This window comes from Siphateles boraxobius, unplaced genomic scaffold (genome assembly GCF_051911475.1).
Source record: "Siphateles boraxobius isolate OS27281-9 unplaced genomic scaffold, OSU_SipBor_1 46, whole genome shotgun sequence".
Classification (NCBI taxonomy): Eukaryota; Metazoa; Chordata; class Actinopteri; order Cypriniformes; family Leuciscidae; genus Siphateles; species Siphateles boraxobius.
In genome coordinates, this window is record NW_027509097.1 from 7,530,925 (window position 1) to 7,543,495 (window position 12,571).

Consider the following 12,571-nt stretch of genomic DNA (forward strand, 5'->3'; position numbering starts at 1 on the left):
ATCAAACTGTACTAAAGACAAAATAACACAGATCATTTAAAATAGCTTTTATAAAAAGCTTAAAGTGAAGAAGTAAGCAGAAAATGCTACATGGTAGTAGCTTGGATAAGTATATGCTTAAACATCAACCCCAAAAGATTGCTATATCAAAAGAATTTGCATAAGGTGACAAATATCTTTTTAGTTATATTTATGAGCACATGTCTTTATATACTACTACAAAAGCTACTACTATACAGCTACTATAAAAAACGTATATTTTTGTAATAAAAAAAAACCAATACAGTACGTTTGTTTGAAAATTGTGTTGCTCCATCAATATTTAATATGACACTGAATAATGTTATGTAAAAATATATTATAATATATAAAGATGACTCTTTTTTTCATATATACTTTGGGACAAGCAAGAAAAATGAAATGAGCAAGTATATTCTTCAATGTCATCCAAAAAGTTACTGCTATATCAAACAAATTTACTGATGGTGACAATTTAAAAAAAAAATATATTTTTATTTATTATTATGTATTTTATTATGTTATTATATATTATATTATTTATTTTATATCTCATTACTTTATAATTTCTATAAAAAAAACTGTTGTTTCAAAACTGTGCTGTTCCATTAATATTAAATTCAATGCTGAATAATATTGTTTAAAAATATATTTTATACAAATATTCTATAAAACAAAAAAGTACCAGAACAAGTATTTCCTTAAACGTCAATCAAACTATTCTGCTATATCAAAAACATTTGACCAAGGTTTTTTAAAATATATTGTGTGTGCGTCTAGGCCTTTAAACTGGACTTAATAATTTTTGTACAAAAATAAAAATTAAATAAAAGGAAACTTGTTTAAAAAGAATTGCTCCAATATTCAATATAATTCTAAATTATATTATCTAAAAAATATATTATAACTTACAAAGATAAATCTTCATCATATAATTTGGAAGGATTTTTAACAAAATCACATTATCCTTCACAGAGGGGCACCCTCTGCCCCATACCTGAATGTAGTCCAATATGTGCTGTTGTCTCTGTTTGGCTGTGGACACCTCTGAGTCAGTGATGGCCTCTCTAAAAGCCTGCTGGGTAATTAGAGCGTCCAGGTCCAGCACAGAGGACAGCCGGCAATAAAGACTGATAAATTTCTCCTTATATGAGTAGAAGTGAACTGCACAGGGAGACAGAATAAAAACAAGTATACTGTAGTTAGTAATTGACACTGTCTTATAAGGGCAACACTAGTGAGATGTTATTGCATTTCTGAAATTGACTTCCCAGGGTGGTGTGCTGTATGAAATTGAGACCCTAGGAAGGTTATCATTAATGTCCCAAAAACACTGACGAATCTTTTTAAAGACGCTTTTGTAATTGAAATCTGTGGGAGGTTTACAAGTGTATGGTGTTTGGGCTGAAACTACCTCACAGTATAACGTTTAAAAAGTTGTTTGAAACTCTCCCCACAACAGCAGCTGAATAAGCTACTAAGTGTTCTAACTGGCACCACTGCTAAGAATACAAGCACACGATTTGCCTTCTCGTCTGAAAACAAACCCTGCTATTTCAATGAAAATGATCTTCCATTCTTTAAAACACTTTATTGGATTATAATATTGATTACTTGTTTAACCTTTCCTTATTTTACACAGTCTGGGCTCAGCGAGGGGGGTGGGTGGCTGTTTGGCTAGCCGTGGTGCGCACCGCCACCCCGCTGGTGTCTGCGTGCGTGTGTGTGTGTGTGTGTGTGTGTCTGCTTGATTTACTAGAGGTCCTAAGGGAGTGTGACTGGGGGCAGAGGGTGGAGAAATCTGTGGATTTTTATAAGGCCAACTGAGCTAATATTGTAGAGGTTGAAACAGAAGCCAGTGTACCGAGCTCAAACATTTGAAGAGGGAGGTTGAGGAACCCCGAGTGTGGTGTGTAGGGGTTGGTCTGTCCCGGGGCAGAGCAAACGTCGTCTGAGGCGGGCAGCAGCAGAAGAAAGGACACATTGTGACCCAGCTCCAGCACCTCGTGTGTGTAGAGACGGAAGTGCTTGGCCTGTGTGGGACACACAGACACACACACAGACTTTAACCCACGGCAAAGTAACATTGTTGTTGCAATGTAACAAAGGGTAACAATGTAACTAAGTAGAAAAAATCCCCAAACTATATGTATAACTGGTAAATAATACAGACAAAAAATAAAGTTATTCTGACTAATATTGGGAGAGAGTATCTATAGTATGTCTATTAGTCTATCTATCCATCTATCCACACATCCATCCATCCATCTATTTATATTTGATCTATCTATCTATCTATCCATCTATCTATAAATTTATCTAGATTTCTATCAATCAAATTTAACACATTTCTATATAAATTTTTTATAAATCTATATTTGATCCATCCATCCATCCATCCATCCATCCATCAGTCCATAAATGCTGCTACAGATCTCAAAGTATTCAAACTACCAAAGGTTTATATAAGCTTCAAATGTAATGCTCTCTTTTCAAACACCCCATGTTTTCAAATTAAATGCCCCAAAAAATATTTAAGCTATTTTAATCGTTTTAATATGAAAGTATATTAACAAACTTTACTTTTTTTAATTATTGTGGAGCTTAACACCAAGTTACCACAGAGTTGTCCAGTAGACTGCAGTACCTGGTGGAGAGGTAGATTGATATGGTGCAGCAGACTCTTAATGGCCGTCTGGAGCTCAGAGAAGAGGAGGCAGTCTGTAGCCTGATCTGCTCTTTCCACCTCCACAGGGCCAGACAGAGACTGCAGCCATTCCCACTCATCCCTGGGTGGGAAGAGACAGCGTTCAGTCAACATACACAGCTCTATATTACGGTTTCCAGAAGTGCCATCGACAGAGTGGTTTCCCAAGGATAGGGGGATGGCATCTTAGGTCTAATATTGAGAGTAAGTTTTGGAGAGATGTTTTTGACCAACCACTAAAAACCCTTTCTTTTAATCTGAACATTCTACACTAAAAAGAGCTAAGTTGTTAAATGTTAAATAATAATAGGAAAGTGCCAACTCTTATGCATTTTAAGATTACTGTAGAGAGAATTTAAAAATAAATAGAAATATTTTGGCAAATAGATTTTTACAATGAGGTTAAATTCATTTAACTTTCTCTAAATTTCACAAAAACTGTAAGAAGATGAACAGCATCAGCTTATGGTACGTGGGTAAGATGACGGGGCAAAATAGAGCATTTTGGTTTTAATCTCAAGGACACCCTCAAGGCCTAGTGTCTAGGGGGTAGTGGGATGGTGGAAAAAAGGAGAGTTTCTTTGCTCCAGAGGTTTTCCTCGAGCCGTGAGTAGGCATCATCCTGTGTGAACCTCCCACTGACTTCCACAGTCCGGCCCCGTAGTAAATTTAGTTTTACTACCACACAGAGCTGCAGGATAATACTCTCCCTGTCTCTAGCTACCTACCAAGGTCAACACCATGACCCGAGATGAAAATAAATAAATAGCTCCTTTACCGAACAAAAACAAATAGCAGTTTTGTTTTGACTGTAAAAAATGGTGGTGTCAAGAAACTATGTAAGCCTGTGGTGAGGGGGAGCCTGACACGGAGTTCAGGCATATTTCAATCTTCTCAGGTACACTCACTCTGGAGAGCTCGTATTTGCTTCACAAGTGCGAAATATTAGCTTGATTCGGTGATATAAAAGGTTTAAAAAGGCATGTCTATATCAATGAAATTCATTAGATTGCATGAGAGGCTTTCATAATGAGTCAAGATGTACATATATTTACTGGTATTTTAGGTAAAATCGATAGATTTAGGGATGGCCCGATACCATTTTTTTTCAAACCGATACGAGTACGAGTATTTACATTTGTGTACTTGCCGATATCGAGTACCGATACCGATATTTCTACCGCAAAAGTAACTATAGGCTCCCAGAAAAGAAGACAGAAGACTATTTAGGAACACAGGTTAGAAGACTGTTTTTATTTTCTTCTCTGCTTGTTTTAACAAGTCTAAAAATAAATAATAATGAGTAAAATAATAAATGTATTAACACACAAACCACTGTTAATTTAACATAAAAGCAAGCAGTTACTGCGTGCATGGTCTGACATGACTGAATGCGCCCAAAGTGCGCTCCCTTAATAGTCTAATTCCTAAAAAGCTGACAGTTCATCGCGATCTCACACATCTGTTATTATCAATGAAGCCGACTGCACAATGAATCTTTCATAATATCCACACTTTGTTTGTTATAATTAGAGGATTTGCCAGCATACAGAATTCAGCCCTGAACAAAAAAGTTTTGAGCAGTGAGGGGAGTCTATCTTAAATGCTTCTGATTAGCCATTGCGTTCAAGAAATCAACACACATGTCTGTGATTGGCTACATCGCTCAACGCTGCAAACATGTTATGAATAGAAACTCTGGCCTGTAAATCGTTTCTATTTTGTTTTAGTTGTTCTTCTTGCTTTTCTGCAACAGATGAATGAAAATCTATTAGTTTTAATATGTTGTATTCATAGATATTTCTAGTTTGCGGGAGTCCCGCGAATCGTTTTATTCTCCCGGAACCCGCACACACAGAGTGAGTGCATTACCGCCCGCGCCCGCGCTCGGCCATCAGATCTAGTGCCGCGCCGCACTCTTTTGCGTTGGGAGTGCACGTCCCTATGCCTCAGTTCACCTCGACAAAGCACTCGCGGCGGCCAGTTTCGTTTCGCAAAATGTACGTGGTATCGGGGCGTGGTATCGGCGAATTTGTATGAGTACGAGTACGAGTATATGATGACAGTATCGACCCGATCCCCGATGCCAGTATCGGTATCGGGCCATCCCTAGATAGATTAATAAAAAAGAAGAAAATCATTATGCGCTTTTATTACAGGCTTTGAATACATGCTTAAATAATGCCGTCTCTCCTCAATGCTTTCAAGACCTAGGGTCTTTTTTCTTCAATATTTTTGAGATGAAAAATCATAAACATTCATATACATTCACTATATTAGTAGGCTATAATATTCAGAATATAAAATTCTCCCTAAAGCATGACCAATGAACTCCCTCATTTGTTGTGTTGCATATCATGCAGAGTCTTTCTTATCTTTTAAATTGCACAAATTTGCATTTTCAACTAAACAACCCAAATCATTTCCCCAAAACTTCGTGGGAGTAGCTCATGACAATATGCTTTATGTTGAAGGTCACATTAACAAACAAGAAACAGGTCTTGTTAGGGGGGGTTAGGGGCTCACGCCCCTGCCCCTTTTGTCTCAAAATGTTTTGTGCACTTTTCTGATAATTGTAAATAATAATAATTATTATAATATTATAATAAATGAAACACACACACACCCTTGCCACTAACAATAATAAAACAAACAAATATTATATCTAAAAAAAAATTGGCGGAGAAGGGGTAGGCGGAGTTTCCTTTGCAGCGCCTCATACGCATTTAACGGTTCTGGTACGCACTACGCAGCAGCAGCTCGCGCGAGTCTCTTCAAACGAGCAGCAGGTAACGTTTAAGCTAATACGGAAAATTACATTTATCCTACCATCACCATGCTACTCTAAAAGTTGCTGCAGGATGCGAGTTATTCTTCACTACAATAAAAGTATAAATCGATTTCAGACGCATTCTGAGTGACATTGTCATTCGTTATTATCCAAGGAATAAAAGTGCAAGGGGAAATACATCTAACAGTTAGTTTAATGAAATCTTAAGTCCATGTCCAACTCTAAATTGTGAGGAACTTATATCTTTGATTTCATAGTAACGCTTTACAATAAGGTTCATTTGTTCATTACTCATGTATGAACTAACATGAACTAACCATGAGCAACACATTTGTTACTGTAGGCTATATCTTTTATTAATACTGTTAATTGTTTATTCATGTTATGTCACAGTCAGTGCATTAACTAATGATAACAAATACAACTTTTGATTTTAATGTTTTAGTAAATCCTGAAATTAACTAAGATTAATAAATGCTGTAGAAGTGCAGTTCATTAGCTAATGTTAACTAATGAAACCTTATTGTAAAGTGTTACTGATTCATGATAGCTAACACTGTCTTTCATACATATAATACATACATTAAATTTACAACATCAACAAAACTAAAAATTAATTTTCCATAATTACCTTCTTGATTCTCACTGTTTTGTTTGGTAAAGTAAATAATATTTAGTAATATTATCATAATTTCCCTATTTTCATTTGATGTGTTATGTATTCTAATAATTGTATCCACATATTTTCTTAGAATGCCAAGGAAAGAAAGAATAAAAACCAAAAAAAAATCAAGAAGTAATCATTTTTTTTTATTTAGTGCCCTTTTTGGTCCCTCCGCCCCTGCCCCTGAGGAGGTCTGTGCACGCCACTGGTATGAACTGATGGCGACATCTATGGACTTTTAAGGTAATCAGCTAACCTAGCAAGTTATTTTTATTGTTACTCAATTTTAATATCCAATTGTAAGTGTGAACAATTTTTTTTTAAAATAAACAGCTCTTTATTTAACAAAACATATACAAAAGACCTGAACCCGGAAGCGATGGAACCTGTTTTACGGAATAGTTTGTTGTGCATAACACCTATAACAACAACATGAGCAATGTGCATGCACTCTGAATGGGTACACTGAAGTTTAACAAACCAAAAAAGCGACATTGCATTCCGTTTAATCTGGTCCATGACCAAAAATGAGTTTGAAACCTCTGATTTACAGAGAAAAAAGCAAATAATAGGAAATAGTAGGCCAATAACTAACCTTGACACATTCCAGTTGTCTCGTATCTTGGTGTGACAGAGCATGTTGGGCATACGTTGGGGAACCAGAACTTTGATCTGATCCACAGAGCTGCTGAGCTTTAGGTAACCCAGATAAAGTCCAGAGGACAGCCGGTGCTGACTCCGTCTCTGATAGGCCAGAATGTCCTATAGTCAAAATAACAGTTTAAATTAGATTCTTTTTCTGAAGAAAAAAATCAATGGTGCTTGATTTGAGATAGGCTATAATTAATGTCTGTAGGACAAGACAGAGCTGTGTTCACCTGTATGGTTATGAGAAGGATGTCCAGGGCATATGGTTCCTCAGGGGTAGACAGAGACTTCCTCTGACTCTGAAGTTTGGATACCTGCATCCATTTCCCATTGAAAAAGGAATAGAAGCTTTCCATCTCTCTTACGGTCACAAGCAGCACATTCCCATGACGATCTTTAATGGGCTCATAGTGGACTCGGCCCAAGTTGTGAGTGCCCAGAAGATTCTGTTTGTAGAAGAATAGAGGCATGATGTGAAAAGGACCTTTGTTCTCCAGAATTCTTATTTAACCCTCTGATGCTGTACATGGTGTCCACTACAAAACAAATGTTAAAAAATATTTTTCATAATTTAGGGTGTGATGTTACATCAAAACTACCATGTAGAGTTTACTCATAATGATATATGTCTGCCCTCTGTATATGTCATTATGCTTTTGATTTATGTCAATAGAAATTTAAAATGCCTGACAAAAAGGACAAATCACCAAGTGCTTATGAATGTATCACTGGACCAATGTGTAATTCTCTCAAAATTGTGAAGAAAAAAAAAATCACAATTTTGTAATAAATACATCGGTTATGTAGAGCACGTTGGCCAAAATAATTGTTATGCAATATAAAATATGCTTAAACAGAAACACAGACTCTGCTCAGAATCCTTCATAAGGGATTATCCCACTCATTTCAATTTCAAACCCATTACAGTAATAAATTGTTAGCAAGGCTCATCACGGGCTGGCAAACCTGCAGTTGGCCCGCGGCCGTCAGCATCTTCTGTCTGGACTGCAGAGTGGAAGAGGAAGAGGTGGAGACTGCCAGGCTCTGTCTCAGCCACCGGACGTCCTCCCACATACAGGACAGCTGCAAAATAAACACAAGCACACTTGTGAAGTTGGAGGAAGCAATTTACTTAATTCCTCGACATCATTCAAAGTCTGTGCATCAATGCCAGAGTGCTTTGTTTTCAGTGATTAAACAATCCCTACTGGGCTAGTTATAGGTGTCTCAGTTGACTACTTATTTGACCATGTGGAACAGAAAGCGCAACAGACAATATGCACTCCATAATAGGGTGTTTAAACAGAAAAGTCTCTCATAGAAGGAACCATGAGACTCCCTCTATGTGCCTGCCTGTTAATGTGACTGTTTAACCTTCAAACTATTTTAAACTTTGAGACAAGGTTTATCAAGCCAACATCAAAATATTCCTTGACAAACCTTCATTTTCTACTTGCATATTAGGAGACAAGTTGTAAAATAAACATTTGAATGTGGACATGAGCGCTTAAAAAGCTGCGAGGCTCGTTTCATGAGTATAACTTTACCTCCTATCTCACCATAAGATCTAGAAGTATTTGGCCATCAAACAAAGAGCTATATTCTGTTAAGACTGTCTCTGCTTTCTTGCATCACACCAGCTTTAGCCTTGTAATGATGGGCTAATTACAAACGCGCGGTCTAACGTCAAAAATGTGGTGACTGTTCACTTTGACAGAATATATTTAGGACGCTAAGCTGACCGCAGGCTGCATTTGGAAGAAACCAACAAAAATATTGACGCTTGTCAATGAGATGTGTTACGAAAACATTGAAAATGTATGTTTCAGTTCAGCAGTAATAAAACGCACGTTACTTTAGTGCAGTATCTCCGTGCTGACCTCTCCACTGCTTAATGTCGCGGTTGACTGTATGTTTTTGCATACCTTGGTGAACCACAGAAAGTCCTGCATGAGGGAGCTGCTGTATGAGTCGTCCACCTCCACTATGGGGATCTGATCCTCATTAGTCACTAGCAGACTGTCCTTATGGTAAAATACTGATGCTATATAAACTCCCCTGAAAAAGAAAAAAAAGCCAAGAGAGCCTATTCAGAACAAGACGAATTCAGCATATTCAGCTATACTGTGAGTTCTATGATTCCTGGCACTTTCCAAGAATAGAGAACAAAAAATACTTTTTAAAATTTATTTAAGTAAATAATCAGTGACTTTTCATCAGTGAGTTTCTTAACGTTTATGTAATATTGATCGTCCACCTCGTCGGGGACAAACAAAACATTACACTTATATTTTACATTTATTAATTTAGCAGACACTTTTATCCAAAGTCTCATACAAATGAACACTACAATAAAGCAAAAGTAAGTTTGCTTAAGTTACCAATTAAAATGTTTTTTTTTTCCAGTTAAATATCTCAGTTAATTATAAAGAAATTATAATTATAAGTGCATTATAAACAGTTAATTAAACATTCAAAATATCATTTAAAAATTATTCAGTTGAGATGGTCAAGACCTCTGAGGTGGAACAGACCAAATCACAACATTTTAAGGGTGAGGATACAGACATTTGATATGCGCAAAACTCCTTTCATGCACATATCTACAGTAACAACACAATGATACAACAGTAACCATTTATGTCTCTAATGCTGTAATAAAACTAATGAGATATCAATGTGTAACCTATTTGTGGAAAGTGCCACCTATTTTCTGCAATATGCTCATACCACCTTTTGAGAGTCTTGACAAATTTATTAGAGGAGTGAAAAAGGTGTTTCAGGCTCCGGGACACTGACTGCTTTCGACTTGGATTCGGCAACTTTGATGTGTCTGGGGGGGTAAAAAAAAACAAAACAAAAAAAAAACAGTAAACAAATGGAGTCGAGATAAACATACAGGTGAAAACAACAAAATACCCAGACTTGGTAGATTAACATAGGTATCTGAAGATAGTTTTGATAGACAAACAATGGAAAAACTGTGTGAATAATCATCCTGTTTATGTGCAAGTTACCCTATTGAAAGACTGTGGGTTCTTGGATTCATTCTGGCTTCCTTAAGATCAGCTAGTCGTTTAGAAAATCCAATGATTAATCGAGTATGAACTATGTAGTTTTGGTCATCCTTTTGGAGATTTACATTTCAGATTTGCTGGAAAACACTCCAAGCCTCAGGGTTTTCAACAAGACACAAAAATATCAAACATTGAAAAGAGCAAAATGAAAACCATGATGGAATAAACTCAGGGAACTTCGAACACAGACAGCGTGAAAGAGCCTCAGGGATGTAAGATAGGGATTGGGGGAGTCAGGCCACCGACAAACCGGTTATCTGGAACATTTCAGCTGCGTATCTCCCGCTTCAAGCGCAGCCATATCAGCCCACATTTCAGCGATGCCAATCTTCAGACGTCCCTGTTTTCATGAAATTAAGCGTCACGTAATTGGCCCCCGTGTAAACAGCAGGGCAGACGGAACAATCCATTTGGCTGAGAAGCTGTTTACAACGTGAAAGTGGCCGTCAAAGCGAGCGAGTCACCGTGAGAGCAATCACGCTAGCCCTAGTCTCTGTGTCTCCATTGGAGGGGCATGAAAGGGAGGTAGGAAGGCAGATTTTCCGTTTGAAAATCACTATCAAACCCCTAAAGGAACAATGTGTCTTACAAGTCCCATAAGGAGATTAACCCTTGGCCCCTTTGACCCTAGAGTGGCGACTGTTAACAGTACGTGATTAAATGCGCACACTGATTGTTTCCTGCTTGGCAAGATATCTACATAACGTAACCTCACAACCGCAATGCGTCTTACTGGAATCACAGGACAATTACGTTTCAACTGAAAAAGAGTCAAATTTGATTACATTCACTGGAATATCTCCACCAGACTCCAATGTTTGGATGTCAACCACAATTTTTGAATCACAAGAAGTTGGAGTGAGAACAAAATTATCCACTTTTGGAAACACATTCAATCCATTTTTTTTTTAAATTATGAGAAGTTCAGCGGCAGTTTCCAGTCTCCGCAAATAGAGCCAGCCCTGCCATCGCACGTGTTGATAAGCTGAGCGCAGAATTCGTATTTATTTCTCCATCAGAAGGTTAACTGCCTTTGACAAGCAGATTATAAGACATGAGTGGATTGGCCTCCTGTGCCGAAAAACTGTCACACTAAATAAATAAAGAAATGCCTTTACATATATGAAAGCAAAAAAACCACACAAAAAACACGGATCACCTTTGATTAATGACTTGGCAATAAATCTGACTACCGCACAGTGTGTGCAACCATGAAATGAGGTGAGTGAGAGTTGGAGAGACGCGAGCGCTGGTAGCATTCTTCATTTTCTAACTAATTTAGCGGGGGTCAACGGACCCTTTTCAACATGCAAGAGCGAGCGGGATCATCCATAACGTCTGTGGACAGACTTTCCAGGCCCTCGCTGACAGAAAGAGCTTACATAGCCGCGACGGAGTGCGGAGGTTTGCGTGTGAGCGATCGCGTTGTGCGTGTGGGTGTTGCTGTGTCTCATGCAGGAACACTGGGAGCTGTGTGCACGACGCACACACACACACACACACACACCCCTCGGCTTGAGAGCAACCTCTCAGCTCCACATATACACATCATAAATTAAGATAACCTCTGCTTAAACGAGCTGCATTTTTTTTTTGGAGTGGTTTTTATAGTAGTGTCATTGTACCGGTGCTGATTAATTTCACAGATTTATTTTCGAACACCATCGCTCCAAAAATAACCTGGGTAAATACATTGCCCCTACCAGCATGTGTGCTTATCGGGACATATAATTTACACACATACTGCTAAAAAAAAAAAAAATTTAAAAAATGATTTGTCTTGTTTTCCAGTAATTATCTATAAATGTCCTTAAGTGATTCATTCTCTAATTTCTTTGCATTTAATTTCTGCCCCAGCTTGTGCATTCACGTTATCAACTTGGCATTGTGTACTGCAAATATTGTTGGCTCTTAAGATAAATTGTTACATTCCTCATTTAAAGGTAGGGTAGGCAATGTGTTTCATAAACACTTTTTGTTATACTGGTTGAAACTCTCTTCACATCCTGATAGCAATCAATAATAGAAGTGGTCTAAATATTAAAACATGTACATATATCTTCTGTGGAAGTCTCAGGACCAAAAATATTTCATCCAATTATTGCATTCGGTCCGTTCGCGCCATATTGTAATTACCGTCGACAGGGCAATCTGTGACATTCTACGGAGCTGTTCACATCCTCGGAATTATGCGTTTCTATGTCAACACTGCCAATGCCGAAATTAATCTGTGGCAGTCAGGTGGTACAAGTCAGCACACTTTAAGTTGTTTACGTTAATTACTAGCCTCTCCGAAACTGCCAACCCTACCTTTAAATGAGTGGCTTTAAATAAAAGAATTCTTTTAAAAAAGTATAAAAGTAAAAGTATAAAAAAAAGTATAAAAGTATAAAAGTATCTTTCTTATATATTAAAAATATAAAGACATTTATGCTTAAAATGACTTGCCAATTGGAATATTTTAACTGGAGTTTGCAAATACATTCTCTAAAAAAGTCTAATTATCTAATCCCACGTAGAAAACTCATGGGATCAAAATCCCACTCTGCAGGTATTTACATATTAAGCATGGATAATCTAAGAAGGGATTATTTGTAACCCTGGATAACAAAACCAGTCTTATGGGTCATTTTTTTGAAATTGAGATTTATACATCACATGAAAGC

At 37.3% G+C, this 12,571-nt stretch overlaps 1 protein-coding gene across 4 annotated transcripts in view; it reads right to left on the bottom strand.

Annotated features, from left to right (window-relative positions):
- Positions 1–12,571, bottom strand: part of ankfn1a (ankyrin repeat and fibronectin type III domain containing 1a) — a 99,871-nt gene that overhangs the window by 7,219 nt on the left and 80,081 nt on the right. For all 4 annotated transcript variants that reach the window (XM_077200512.1, XM_077200514.1, XM_077200513.1 and 1 more), the window contains 8 exons: positions 9,562–9,661; positions 8,754–8,886; positions 7,795–7,911; positions 7,059–7,274; positions 6,776–6,942; positions 2,666–2,807; positions 1,883–2,051; positions 1,016–1,182 (listed from right to left, as the gene is read on the bottom strand). In XM_077200512.1, the coding sequence (XP_077056627.1) occupies positions 1,016–1,182; positions 1,883–2,051; positions 2,666–2,807; positions 6,776–6,942; positions 7,059–7,274; positions 7,795–7,911; positions 8,754–8,886; positions 9,562–9,661 (1,211 nt within the window). The remainder of the gene's footprint in view (positions 1–1,015; positions 1,183–1,882; positions 2,052–2,665; positions 2,808–6,775; positions 6,943–7,058; positions 7,275–7,794; positions 7,912–8,753; positions 8,887–9,561; positions 9,662–12,571) is intronic.